The sequence below is a fragment of the Vespula vulgaris genome, chromosome 1 (assembly GCF_905475345.1).
Source record: "Vespula vulgaris chromosome 1, iyVesVulg1.1, whole genome shotgun sequence".
Taxonomy (NCBI): Eukaryota; Metazoa; Arthropoda; class Insecta; order Hymenoptera; family Vespidae; genus Vespula; species Vespula vulgaris.
In genome coordinates, this window is record NC_066586.1 from 6016622 (window position 1) to 6032375 (window position 15754).

The window sequence follows — 15754 nt, forward strand, 5'->3', positions numbered from 1 at the left end:
AAGCAACGACGTCGGTAGAATTCTTAGGTTTTGCTCTAACAATCTTTAACAAATTCGTGGTTTTATTCTTGGTATTGGACTCATACGATAAAATGGAAACAAAAAATGACGAGAAAAAGACAATACGGTGGTTTTGAAATAGTAAGGAATCAGAGTAAAGTATTTTTAATGTTTTCATTAAATGTCGTTGTTAAAAGTTTTGCAAGAAAGAAGTAAAGAAAGAGAGAAAGAAAAAGAAAGATTGTTTCTTTTTTAATAAAAATGTTGAACTCACCAGAGTTAATATTACGAATAAGACGAAAAAACGAATCAACGATTATCGAATGACACTTGACATATATTTTCTGAAACTCGTTGTCGAATATGACTCTATATAAATCATTACTTCGTCCATCGGCCAACCATATCATAAATAAATTTTCATTAAAATGATTGAAAATCATGCCATTATGAAATTACCGTGTACACGCTCCGTAAACCATTAACGAATTAATCGATGGGGTATACGTATATTGACAAACTAATTCGTCATTTTTTATCTCCCTCTATCGTTTTAATTTATTTTTAAATAGCCATAAAAGTACAACAAAGAAACATTAATTTCACGAAGATGATAATTAAAATTATTGAGGATATAATTATTTTAATTATTAGAATATAAACGAGGATGTATATATATATATGTGTGTGTGTGTGTGTGTGTGTGTGTGTGATATGCTACAATATGCTACGTTTATCTGAGGTTCTTAATTCAACTAGAATTTTATCGGGTTATGACCATAGTCACCTTTAGTATATAACGAGCGTTCAACGTGGGGTAATTATAGTCAGCTATAGTAAGAAAAGGATTAAAGAGGCTGAACTTATCGAGACGCGAGAGAATCTTTTTTATCGAGAAAAACCGAGTTAATTGGATCTTTCTTTTCCTTTCCTTTGAATCGTCCAAAGGAATATCTCTGAGCAGTCGAGATCTAAAATCTAACGTAGATAGAAAAGTCACGTATAATCGTCTGCTTTGACAAATAGAACGATTGCCTGAATCGAAAGGAGGGTTGGACTAGACGTTTCCTAGGAAACCGTGATCGGGGATGAATCATCCATAGCGAAGAAAAGTAAAAGCTCGGTTTGTCATGTTTCTTTATGATTATTTTCTCTCGTTTTCTTTCAACTAATTGATCATAAACCAATTTACGAGGAAATTATTTTCTATTCTTTTTCTTAACACAGAAATCCTACGTAACTACATCGAATTTGTTTAAAGTTATATCAGTAATAAAAATGCAATTATTTTGTTTTATTTTATTTTACTTTTTGCTTTTAATAAGAAACAAAAAATGTATTACTTTGATGCAACATTATTATTGTATATATATTTACGTAAAATTCATGAACATTTCTCGAGTGACCCTTTAGAAAATTTCGTTTAAATTCAACTTCGATTTAGTTAATGGGTTAACAAATTGAATGGCCGCATGGGCCACTGGATTATCCGCATTGGATTTTTCATTAAGGCCGATGTATTTATTTTATGTAAAATGAAATATGATCATGGAAATGTTTCATAATATTATCAGCTGATTGTTGTCATATACAATCATAATATCATTTTCGTATCATCGATGGGTCACGCGACGTAGTTCTGCGTTTCTGAATTGTAAGAGGAACGTATTACTATTGTTTTTAAATTATCAATGTGTCCTTTTAACTTCATTTATTATTTCTTATTACTATATACGGTATAGTCGCATAATTCTTTTGTGTAAGATATAAATAATAGATAAAACGAATACAAAATTATGTATATCAATCGGTCATCCGATCATATGTATATATAATTTTGTAATAAATAAGATATAAGGAAAAAAAAAAGATTTATATCGTTTCGTACCGGAACATTTGGGATTCACACTTTTGACATTTCGTTCGATGTTTTCTCAAGAGTCATTTATTATCGTATGAAATATATATTACTATTGAAAAATTCATTGGATGTTCGCTAAAGGATAAAGAAACATTTTTTACACAATAATAATGATTTTATGTTTCACGTTTATGATTTATTATAAATGAATATATATATTATTCCTATCATTAATAATTTCTTCTTTTAGTTTTCGAAATATCATAACTTACGTTTTATAAATCCATCCAGCAAGTGACTCACGTGGCTTGAACGGAATGCCACGTGAGAATAGCTCGGTATTCAACGTGTTTATTTAGATGTTATTTTGTATTTTTTTCCTTTTTTCTTTTTTACGAATAGCCTTTGTCTCTTTCGCTCTCAATCTCTCAGTTGGATATCGGATAAACGCTTCAGCGCCTTTGCGAAGCTGAATAATACATGAGCTTTATTAAGCGGTTGCACCTTGTATATCTTTGCATATTTCTTCAAAGAACATTGGGGAAGTGGTTCGCAGGCAATCTCAGAGGCTAAGAAAGGTGAGATCCTTGATAACTCATCCTCGAGGAAGATACTGCAAAGTTCGTCGAATCGCAAACGACGTATCCTCTCTCTCTCTCTCTCTCTCTTTCTCAAAGGAGAAAAGGAAAAAAAGAAAGAAGGAAGATATATATATATATAGAGAGAGAGAGAGAAAGAAAGAAGATCAATTTAAGCACAACATTAGAAAGCTGGCTATGAGCGAAAATCAGTGAGAAAGTGGAAGCCAAGGGAACTATTACGAGTCGCGTCTGGTTTGTGTAAAAGGGCACGTTTCCTTCTCAAGGATTTTCGTAATTCCAGTAAGGATAATTTCACGTGGAAGAGAAAGACGAAAGATCTTTAACCGGTAGACAATGAGAGAGCCACAAATCCCTTGAGTATCCCTTACCGTTCCTTCCCCTAGGATGGATCTCTTACCCCCTTTTACCCTTATCTCTTCTCCTTCTTCCTTTCCCCTTTTTCTCTCTACTCCATGATTCGAAGCCATTAACTCGGTGGAGTTATTTCTCGAAAGGGATAGTTCCAAACGTTGTACGGAAAATCGAGCGTATGCAACTAAATCGTTAATTCATTTCGAATTTCGAGTTTCGCGTTTCCCTTTCGTCATTCGATTACTTCGTAATTTTCTTCGTTCAACCATCTAGAAACTAACGAGAGAATATCGTCCCTTTTCTAATAATTTTCTCTTCGGTGGATTCAGAGAAATTGCTTCATCGTCTGGTCACGTATTTCTATGACGCTGAAAATATAAATGTTTAGCGAACCGAGTAACGATGGAACATCTATGGGAAGATATGGATATCCCTTGTTTTCGAGCAATTGCATTCGTTTTAAATGTATTTTTCAGACATATTACGACAGACCGATTATGCATCTAAAAGAACGAAAATTTTACTTTTCTCTTTGCATTTTAGATTCGTCGGTATTGTCTCACCAAAAATGAAGTATTGTCTCTCTCTCTCTCTCTCTCTGTCTTTCTTTCTCTCTCCTGTTGTAATCTCGATTATAAGTGTATGTTTTAAGAATTTTTCAACGAATAAGAGAAGGAAAAAACAGAGAACGTATCTTTTCTAAAGCGATCGGATTTTAATGTTGTATTAAAAGATTTTTTTCGTAGCTTTGCATGATTCTATTGTATTTCTTCCTGTTTATATTTTTTCTTCCTTTTTTCTTCTCTCTCTTATTCAAGTTTTTAAACAAGAATGAACGGAGAAAGTTAGAAGTTAGAGATAAGAGTTTACATCTTCTTTTTTCTTATTTTTTTTTTTTTTTATTTACGTCACGAAGAAGAAGAAATACGAGGACGGTGTAAAAATTTGGAAAGTTCTTTCAAAATTTTGCCCAAGTTGTAATTTTATCTGCGGATAAACCGGGGGATATTTGAATTATCTACGAGTTGCAGAAGATATTCTCATGTAAATAAAGTATGTTTACGTTGACACACTGATCTACATAATTTTCTTGAAGAGGCATTGACCTACATAAATCTCGGGAGTTACATGCTCGGCTGGTAGCCTGACGTAGACACTTTTTTTTTCTCGTTATAGCTACTTACATGTGTAGTATCTACACATGAATAATACATTTCCCATATTTCCAAGGGGATATTTTCGCGGTCGAAACTCGTAAAAATTCGTAACTAAGAACCTTCTTTAGAATGAACAAATTATCTTCCTTTTATTTACTACGTATATTCATATAATTTCTTTTTTCTCTTTTTCCAGATAGATCTTTATAAATTCTTATTTTCTTTGATAATTATTTAATTTCCATCAAATTATATCATATAATATTCGTAACAACGGTGTATCCACAAAAACGTAATTGTCCAATTTGAACGTATCGATACACGCACGAATATCTTTAAAATATAAAAATACACATAATTATATATATGTGTATGCCCACCTCTCTCTCTCTCTCTCTCTCTCTTTATGTATGTGTGTGTGTTGTGTGTAAACACTGAAAGGCTAATGTAAGGTAAGTTTAAAGGAAAGTTTCTTCTATCGATGGAAATTCTCTGTATGCTATTAATGGCCATTAGTGTGTGTGTATATAAATCCGTAAATTATTACCTCGAGAGAGGAAGGAAGAAAAGGTGTGTGAGAGAGAGAGAGAGAGAGAGAGAAAGAGAGAATGTGTGTGTCAGAAACACTCTTTACTTTCGCTCGAGCGTTTATCGAGTGGCTGTCGACCCGGTAGCATCCGAAGCGCGATTGTAAACCACCCGCTCTCCTATATCATCGTATATAACCTATTCTCGTTACGGATAAGTACTCGATAGCCTTGAGAACGCTCGCTAGGCTCGTACCTTTGCCGCTTTTATCACTTTTTTAACGCATATGAATAAAGATTTATTAACGCGAGGTTGGAAAAAAGTAATTGAAAGTGCTTTCCATACTATTCGATAATAGATTCTTTCGCAGTAGAGTTGCTTTCTCTATATCAACGTTAAGTGCCATTATTTTTATCGTACAGCCATTATAATAAATGATTAATTGTCCGGCAGGAACGTTCGCGTGTTTATATCCGAGACATATGATATATTGTAATAAACGATACTAGAAAATACTATATTTCTATCCATTATTATTATTATTCTGATTAATATTTCTGATGGATCGTTATTCTTAACATAGGTTCTTTTTTAATCCCCGTCATATTACTACTTTCAACGTATTAATATTTCTGACAGATTATTATTTCTTTAACGAATTAATATTTCCGGGAGGTTACTATTTTCTGATAAATTACTGTTTCCGAAAGATTATTATTCCTGTCGGATTTACTTTCTTTGAAATATTATTATATTATGCCGATAGTAATAATCTATGATGATTATTATTGTTATTACAAAGTATAATAATAAAATATTAAGTAAAACGAACCTTGGTAATGTATCTAATAGAAATAAAAATGAGATAAGCGAATTACAAAAATAAACGTGCGAGTGAGTAAGCTGAAAAAGGATGATCTATGTATATGATATGTAGCTTCCATCCGTTTCCTTTCGATCGAAGAGAAATTTGTCGGTATGTAAACCGATAGATGATTTCTCTGGTCCTCCTCTTCCACCCCCACTTCTATCTATCTGTCTCTTGCTTTCTCGGTGATCATAAACCACTATTGTTTGAGCAGTCGACAGGTTACGTGCATTTACCCACTACGGAAGCTTTACGGTCGAGTGCCGACGACGATTACAAGGCGAGAAACCACAACGGTTTTCAACTGCAGTCGTTTCTCTTTGTTATTACGAAAACCACGGGTGACGTAAACGCGCCGGATTTGCCAGAACCCTCGTACACGCATAGAGATACGCATACGCACACAATTAAACCCTTACTTCCTCTCGTTGTTTTTTCTTGCCAAAAACAAAGAACGTTTGATTTACGTTAGCAAACCTCTCTCCTCGATCCTATTTCCCTTCCCTTTGTACCACTTCTCTCCCCACAACCGCTTTACTCTTACTCCTCTCTTTTCTTTTCTTTCCTTTTCTTTTTTTCTCTTTCTTTTTCTTTTTTTTTCAAGCTTTCATTCAACTAAAATATTTAACCTTCTGTTCTACGAAGTTACATCATACTATATCGCGATAACAATGTTTTTACTCTAGAACACTTGAATCATTTATTTGTTTAATGAAACGAATCGGAATTGTAAAACAGTTTTATTTCATAATTGCTTTCGAAGTACACGTGTGATACTTAAATATACATATGTATGTACGTACACATATACAAATGAGATTTTCGAGGTAGAACAAAATCTGATCGCAGTTAACGAACTAAGAAAAATAAATTATATTGCAAGGGAGTTAAGAATATCCCAAGGAGATACGAGATTGCGGTAAATTGTTACCAAAAGAAAATCGATAGAAAAAAGGAAAGAGAAAGGAAAAAAAGAAAGAAGAAAAAAGAAAGAAGGAAAAAGAAAACGGAAAAAAGAAAATCATAGTAGGGGATGAGTTAACCATAAGACTTACCGGTAGGTGGCACGAAGGCAAAGAGGACCTTCCAGAAGATAGTGATAGAGTGCATGAGATAATCGGCTGGTGTTGGAGACGAGGACTCTCCTCCTCCTCCTCCTCCTCCTCCACCTCCTCCTTCCGCATCGTCCTCTTCGTCGCCGCCACTGACGGTCAATGCTTCCGTAAACTGTTCCTTCCAGGAGCTTGTCCCTGTAAGTCATATTTCAGGATTTCTACGAGTCTCCTTTCCAGGCGACTACATATGTACGTGAGCTTACGTACTCCTCGACAGTAGCCAAGTAGAAGCCACTAGTAAAACCACCCCTCGGGATAGAGCCTGAGTTACGACCACGATGCGACACAGGGTATCAAGGGCTTCGAAAATGTCTTTTTAACGCGAGAATTCGACTCACCTATTCTTTTCGAGAGCGATCGAGAGATTGAGAAATGGAAGGAGAGAAAGGGAGAGAGAGAGACAGCTAGACACAGATAGAGAGAGATTGAGAAAAAGAGAGAGAGAGAGAGATAAACGGATAAGTAGATAGGTAGATAGATAGAAAGAGAAAGATTGAGAAAGAGAAAGATCTAGACAGAGATAGAGAGAGATTGAGAAAGAGAAAAAGAGAGATAGATAAACAAATATGTAGATAGGTAGATAGATAGAAAGAAGAAGATTGAGAAAGAGCTAGAAAAGTAGATAAATAGATAAATAGAAAGAGAATGCTAGAGAGTTAGAGAGAAAGAGAGAAAGAGAGAGAGCTAAAGTTTGGCCAATTTTCTAACCTTACTAAGATATACCAACCCATTTTTTTTCTCTCTCTTCAGTATCTCGTCTCGTATCTGAAGGGGACTCGCTGCTAAGAGTTACGTGAAATCGAACTATTCGAAAAGCGATAGATACGTCTATGTATCCTAGGAGATACGTTCGATGATACCACATTGCAATGCATTCCCAGATTATTTGCATATCGTTCTATAAATCTGGAGTATAGCCTCGAGAATTCAAAATTTTCAAAGATGTTAAGGGATTCAGGGATCAATCTTGTCTCTTTGGTAAACGATCAATGTTTCCATTTCCATCTTTGTTCTAATATATAAAGCCTGTTTCTAGAATTACTCGAGTTAATAATAAAGTTGTCCTTCCTTTGTTTCCTTTCTCTCTCTATCTCTCTCTCTCTCTCTCTCTTTCTTTATTCTCGTTCATATATTTCTCAATTGAAAAATCCTTTCATTCTCGTGTTTGCGGTGAACTATTAGTCCGTAAATATTAAAAGATAGAAAAAAGAGAGATTGTAACGTTTGGCGAAAGGGAAATGGTCGATATTTGGTTTATTGGGGCTTTTACTCGACATTTTGCGTTGAAAAAAATATAATTTGTTTGCCAAAAGGGAGAGATGTAAAAGAGGAGAAAAGAGAAATTGAAACTGGCTGAGTAACGAGTTGCATTAAACTCTTAGTAATGAGATGCTAACGCACTTTCTCTCTCTCTCTCTCTCCCTCTCTCTCTCTCTCTCTTACTCTCTGTCTCTTTATGTCATATTCGATAAAACATTTAATAACGCACTCATATCGTACAAAGTTACTTATTACGAGAAAATGAGAAACGGAGGTTGTAACGCAAGAGAAAGAGAAAGAGAAAGAGAAAGAGAAAAAGAGAGACAGAAAGATGTACAATGTGAGAGAACATGTACAAATACAGACTAAAACGTATAAATTATGTGTCGGTTTGTTGTTTGATGAAAGCCTTCACTCCGAATAATGACTCCGTTCTACTAAATAAAAAAAAAAAATTTCTTTCACGACGCTTGCTCCACACCTTTAGGACCTTTAACAGGTCCTCGTGGTTTTAATTGTCTCGTTAAAAGAATGGCCATTGCTTCTATTTAAACGCGCCACTTTGTTGTAGAGAAAATAGAAAAAAAGAGAAGAAAAAAAAAAATATTTAAGCATAACGAGAAGAATGCGTGCGGTCTTTAAACGAACAAAGGATTCGTTAAGGGAAACAATGGTATATATATATATATACACTCTTATTCGATACAAGAATGTACGGAAAACTATTTCATGCAGCACGAGTAGATCTCTAATGCCATGAAGAGAAAGGGGGAGACCTCTCAAGGCCATTCTCAATAATCGGCGTCGCTTTGCGGAAGACTCGCTATCGAATTGCCCTATTATACTGGTGTGTCTTTTGTTCGTCGATTCTAGTTTCGACCCATTCTCTCTCTCTCTCTCTCTCTCTCTCTCTCTCTCTGTGTTTCTCTTTCTCCCTTTCTCTTTCTCTCTGCTTTAACCACCCTCACTCTTTGTGAAAGCAATCATTTCAGCTGCTCTCCTTCCTTCCTTCCTTCCTTCCTTCCTTCCTTCCTTCCTTCCACGTGAAAGCATTTGACTTTTCGTTGTCCGATTAAAAAGCTCGCGAGAGGGACTAAATTTGAAATTATTCGAATTTCGCATTATTCGAGGAGTCGCTCTGTCCTTAGGAAACGATATTAACGTGAACGAAATAAAAATCTGACCGATTATTTTTTCTTTCAAATATATTCGAATACGCGACGAGAATTTTTCGACGATCGATTTAATACGTACGATATTTAATTCGTTTAAAGTGTGTCATTTTGAAATGATATTTTACACACGTCTACCGGATGACAAATATAATATACGTGCATTAAATGGAATAGATTTATTTATTTATTTACAACCCGTGAAAAAAATTATATTCCATGTCATTTTCATTTCATATGATTTTATTAATAATAGTAATAATAATCATAATAATAATAATGATAAACGTCGTAATAATAAACGTAATACCACGCACAATGTCGATTCGTTGAAAAGACACGTTTAAAATGATCCTAATGCAATTTAAACTGAAAACATATATTCACGAAGAAATACAAAGAGCCATTATACTGCGAACATTTCTCAATTCAGAGGAGTGAGATTAAACTTGGCAGGGTCTCGTTTGATCGGTTCAACGCCCTGAGGAACAGAGGAATAAAATACGAAAAAAGAAAAAAAACAACAACGATAATAACGACAACAACGACAACAACAACAACAATAATAATGATAATAATAATAATAATAATAATAAAAACTTTTAATCAAATTTGTTTTTCCTGTAAGTTACTTAATAGCTAAGGATTATATATTCCAATGACATTACAAACGTGACAATCATGATGATCGTCAATGTGATGGCTCCCAAGGATTAAATGACTCTTGCAAACTGTAGTCTTTAGGACGATGACGAATCATTTCTCTTTTCTAAGTACTTACTACTCGAACTACTTGTTCGTTTGAAACTTTCATTTTCTCTCTCTTTCTCTCTCGTTCTCTCTCTTTTTCTTTTCTTTTTTTTTTTTTTTTTACAAAAACGAAGTAGAGTCACTTGAGAAATCGTCGATCGAATTACTTTAGAAGTTTAACATCTGCGTTCTGAATATATCAACCATGATATCACAAAATGCTCAATGAATTATCAAGTTCTTTACGTACAAATCAACATTATCAAGATTTAGGAAACATAAAATTTCGTCGATTAAATTTGCGCGATGAAATATGTGCCTCCGTCTTCATCGAATAAACATTCGAAATTTTTTTATCTTTTAAGATCATAACTATAAAAGAAATGATATCTGTTACGAGCTAAGGAGTTCACTAGTTTGCGTATATAAGAGTGTATACGTTTGGTTTTTGGACGATGTTATATTTTGGCATAAATCCAAAGAGAGAAAAAAGAGAAAAAGAAAAAAAGAAAAAGAAAAAGGAAACGAATCGGCAATTGGACAGAATTCAATTGCATTTAGAAAAAGAAAGAAAATATACGACTTACCGAGCAATATCGAAGCGTTCGCCCTTTGAACGAGTTTATCCACGGTATTCTTGAATTCCTTTGATTCTTTAATCCTTATTTGCGCTTTAGACACTTCACCAAGTTTTGGTTTACCCAGGAGTGCCATTTTTTCTTCCTCCGTCCTTTCTTCGGGCTGTTTCAACTCCGCGGCTACGGCGATTCCTGCTTCGGCTAAAATCAAAAAATCACGTATCGCTGCTTCAATAGAGTTGAAAACTGTTCATCTATTATATTTTTCAATGACTCGATATGTGATCGATATGTAAGACGTAGAATAGATTTTTCTAGAAGTTAACAAACCAGCAATTTTTTTTTAAAGCAAAAAAGAAAGAAAAAAAAGAAGAAGAGAAAAAATCCATCAGCCTTTTCGATTCTGCGTCTGACCACATACCGAGCTATACTACTCGCAGTGATTCGTATGTAAACTCGACTATAGCGACTGTACTACTCGTGTATATGTCTATATGTGTGTGTGTGTGTATATATATATATATGTACATAGCATAAATGTAAACTGGAGCTAGTATAACCGATCGCCTACGTCGTTGTACAAGATCGAAAGCCGGAGCTTTAAATCGATTCTATGGTTATGTTACGCTACGGAAATAGCAACTGTTATTTCTACGATCAACTTTATTTACACGTCTTCCTGTACTAGGAATATGTAGACGATTTAATATGTATATAACTATATCTATACAGTGTGTACATATATATATATATATGTGTGTGTAACTAAAGTATAATACATTTTCTAAATCATTGTAAGATTTTAAGTTTAATTTATCATAATGATTAAGTTTATTCAAAAGCATTAATTCAAATAGAAATAATCTCTGAGATGAATAGTTTTTTTTTTTTTTTTTTTTTTTTTTTTAATATCGAAACGATCGAACTTATGATGGATCAAATACTAGTAGATAATAGAAAACTTTTAGTCCGTCAGAGATACATTCTAATCTGAATGCTCTAGGATTACCGAGGCATGAGGAATGAAAAACAAAGAAAATCAAGAAATAAATAAAGCATTCTTCATATTTCGACATAAAAACCATTGATATTAGTTTCTCCAATTTTCACGATTTCTCGTAATTTGAAGAAGGTTGTAGTAACTCGATAGTAAGTCGTTTCTGTCTGCGATAAACAGTATATGCCAGGATATTACTCTTCAACGTGGGTAACGCTTTACGTCCGTAATAAATATTCGAAAGGATTGCTTTCTCATATATATATATATATATATATATATATATATATATATATTTATTGTGGAACGTAAGAGGCACACGGTGTGGGTATTAAAAACCTACTATTTCTTCCAACATTTTTCTACTCATTTTTCTATCGACGTAAAAGAAACGAAGTAACCTCTTAGCCGATCTTTTTTTTTTCTTTTCTCCGATAAAATGTAAAATGTTAAAAAAAAAAAAAAAAAGAAAAGAAAAAAGATAGAAAAAGAATAGAACGAGCAGACAAAGTTTCTTAACGATAAGTAAATACTTGACGCGTAACATTCTTCTTTTCACATTTTTCTGCAATTAAAGTTATTTAGAAAGAAATGTGTTAATTAGAATCTAAGTTTTATAGTTGAACGAACGAATAAATGGTGAATATATGCATATAAGAGAGATAGAGAAAGAGAGAGAAAGAGAGGGAGGTAGACACGAAAAGTTTTGAAATGGTTGAAAAGTTTAAGTGACTTCTCGATGTTATTACGCGTTAGAAGGGTACGCAGAGAGAAATCGACGGTGCGTTCAGAAGCGACTGTATCCTTTTTAGTCTGTGGCTGGCGGAAGTTACGAGACTTTGTGGAAAAGTCTTTTCTCGTTGTACATAAACTCAAAAAAGTACCTTAAGCACTTTACGTGGAATCGCTTAAACATTCTTCTCTTTCCTCATGAAATATTTATAACAATCGAACTCGACTCTCTTTCCACTTATTTATTGGACCAAAAATTCAATTCACGGGACATCGTTCGTCAAGAAATTATTTCCTTTTCATATTCGTATCACTCTTTATCTTATATTTCCGAATAAAGTTTAAGAAGGGTATCTCCCTTTTCGTACTTGAAAACTTTGTTCAAGGAAATATTTTATTTAGTTGATGCGTTTCACTGTGACTAAGAAACTTCGTCTTCTTTTTCTTCTTTTTCTCTTCTTCTTCTTCTTCTTCTGTATGATTAGAGAGGAAGGAGAAAAAAAGATGTGAAGAACAATAAAAATTATGTCTACAGAACGAAGAAACTTCGATAGAAGTACGTACATAGGAAGTTCCTTTGTATACGAGGTTTCTTGATATAGTTACTTTGGCAAACTCTCGTCGTTGGGTGTTTAATAAGCCGATATAGGCATAGAGTTTAAGGAAATTCATACGTACGCTTCCGCTTTCTGCGGCTAAGTAATTAAACTCCTCTTTTGGGATATAGTTCTATCTCGCTTGGTTTAAGTATAATCGCTTAAAGCTTTGTAGTCATTTAACTATGTCACTAGACTATTTTTCTCTTTAATTTTGGAATTTGAAATTAGTTGTTTAGTCGTGATAATCTTTCAATGTAGATATTCATTGTTGTTACGATAATTTCAAAAGAGGAAAATTAAATGGATCGATAAATAACGAAACCAATATTGCATCGCGAATAACGTTTGCCCCGTATCTATCAGGAAATGTAATTACCTGCGTTTCCTCTCTCAACCTCCCCCTCACCCCTTCAACCCCTTTCCTCCCGTTCTTCCTCAGCAGCCGGTCATTTTCGCCGATGCAGATTGACATCGAAAAACAAAACTAATTTCCAAACCTAATCGAGTCGTCCCGCTTTGTTTCGAACCGAATCGAATAGCAAATTTCCTTTACGTCTTCTAATCCTTCAATTTATTTGAATATTATTCAAACTCGTCTTTTTTTTTATTTGTTTTTTCTTTGTACAGTTTGTCATAGACTTTATCAACGATCATTATTTTGCATTATAGATATATTTCTAAAAAGTCAGATATACATATACCTTCCATAAGCAAATACTTCTCATTAGAAATGAATGGTTTAATTTGTATCGATATTATTTTCTACTTTCATTTAAAGGATTTCCTTTGCCCGATATTTCCTCCGTATGTATGTTTGCAACTCGAGAAAATTAATTTGCTTCGTTTGCATTTAGTTGTGGATTACTAGCGGTTGTGGTCAACAAATGTTATGAAATCGATATTACTATATATATATATATACATATATATATATAGTATACATATATATATACATATATATCTATATATATGTGTATATATATATAGCATAGGTCAAACGGCGAACGGAATGAAGATTAACCAAACTTTTAATATGAAAATTATAGGGATGGTGAACATTTATTTGATTTATTTGAAGAGAATTTCTATGTTTTATGTTGACTTTTACTCAGATTTAATATTTCAAAAAACGCGTATTAATCAAAAAATAGGAAATGAACTTTGGTAGAAAGCTTTCCTGTCAAGGTAAAAGGAAATGGGAGTGGTTAAGTTAGAATTTTCTTTCTTTTCAAGAGGAACAAACTTCTTCTCGAGGAATTTATTTTTGTCGTAGTGATATAAGGAAGGCGGGTCGAGGGCGGGAGCGAGAAGAGAAAGAAGGGGGAAGAAGGGCGTGAAGCAAAATTCTTTTACATAAATTTCCGCGAGACTAATAAGAAAACGAATTAGTTTGACCGTGATTCCCTTAGCTATTACTATAGTTCTTTCCTAAACGAACTTGCGTCGTACGCTAAAACTTTACCGAGCAGAACGTTTTACGAGAGGAGTTTGATGTGACGACGTTAATGTCTGTCGTCACGTTTATCCATTTCTTCTTATATTTCTCTCCCTATATAATCCATGTTACCTATCATCTAATTAAATTAGAAATAATTTCATAGAACATTTGTATCTTTGTTTTTCATTCGAGGAAAAAAATAAAAGAGAAAAAAAAAGAAAACAAGAAAATAAAAAAATTAAAAAGAAAGATAAATATTTGTTTCTTTATGGATAGAGAGAGAGAGAGAGAGAGAGAGAGAGAGAGAGGGAAAAGATAAAAGTTTAGAATTACTGTGGAATAGAAACTATAAAGAAAGTATGACGCAAACAGAAAGAGCGATAGATTTTAAGAGACAACCGTTGTTATGACGTGAACGCTCAAGAGTATATATACTGAAAACATTCATAGTTTTTCGAGCTAACGCAGTTTTACTTTTCTCTCGTATACTATCTTCTGTGTATGGGAAATAAAAAAAAAATTTAGAAAAATCGATTGATATAAATGTGGGTCGGCGTGGTACGTAGATTATAAACAAAACGTTTCTCAATTTTTTTTATCTATACTATAAATTCCGATAAATTTCTTTTATAATAAATAATTCTGATCAAAAATGTTTATAACGTACAATTTTTAAGAACTTAGTAGACCGAGGTCGCTGAATATTATTTTAAAGATACGCGATATTATTGCGAGCTCGCAAGAATATTCTGCTAGAATTTTTAAAAAATATTGTTTAAAAATATTTTTAAGTTTTTGGAATAAAAATTTAACGCGGATTAATATCGAATACGTCGCTCGTAGGTTGAGAAACGCTGTTATAAACTATAAAGGACAAGTTTTATATAACGAAAGAAGTTTAGATTGGTATTTCGATATTACGAAAAGAGATATACTTACATTTTAGATCAGATTTAACATAAATCGTATAATCTCTATGTATTAGCTGATCTATAAATCTTCACATCTATATACATACATACATACATACATACATATATATGTATATATATATATATATATATATATATATATATATATAAATATATACATGTAAATTTACAGATCTATAAATTTCTACATCTATATACGAATGAATCATATAATCTATGTCATTTGATCTAGAACCTGTACGATATCAATTGACATAATATTACCTAAGCTGCAACGTATAAAAGCGGTTTAACTGATATTCTCGATAAATTATATATCTAAAATTCAGATGGAAGCTCCATTCTAAGCGACCTTAAAAGACCTTCGTTGTTAGTATTTCTAATCGACAAGAAAAAACGGAAAGGTGCTTAGTTCGTACTTCGACTATTACATTGGTATAAATAACTTTTAAGAAAGACAGTTGGAAAGGTGATAAAGGAAATGGTATAACGTATTAGATACTTTTATGATAAAAATATACGTGTATAACATTTATGTATAGAGTACGTAGGTAATAGCATATACGTATAAACGTACACACACACACACATAATACAGGATATGTTAGTATCTATCTTTTCTACGAAGCGAATGGTAACTGTTAGAGGTGAAGCGTCGAGTTTTCAAAGCGTCTATAATTCAAACGGAACAGAAGACAGACCCCCTTTTGCTCTATACGTAGTTAGCTATATACACATACATATGTATATTTCGAAAGAAGCTCTATCCCCTGTTTGGTATTATAGCAAAGCGACTTTAGAGTACGATTCGAAA

The 15754-nt window shown here is 33.3% G+C and overlaps 1 protein-coding gene across 3 annotated transcripts in view; it reads right to left on the reverse strand.

Moving 5' to 3' along the window:
• Positions 1-15754, reverse strand: part of LOC127065650 (sodium/calcium exchanger 1) — a 77856-nt gene that overhangs the window by 32908 nt on the left and 29194 nt on the right. For 2 of the 3 annotated variants that reach the window (XM_050998336.1, XM_050998513.1), the window contains exons 4-5: positions 10252-10467; positions 6423-6617 (exon numbers count right to left, since the gene is read on the reverse strand). In XM_050998336.1, coding sequence (XP_050854293.1) covers positions 6423-6617; positions 10252-10467 — 411 coding nt within the window. The remainder of the gene's footprint in view (positions 1-6422; positions 6618-10251; positions 10468-15754) is intronic. The other variant, XM_050998430.1, reaches the window with a different exon arrangement.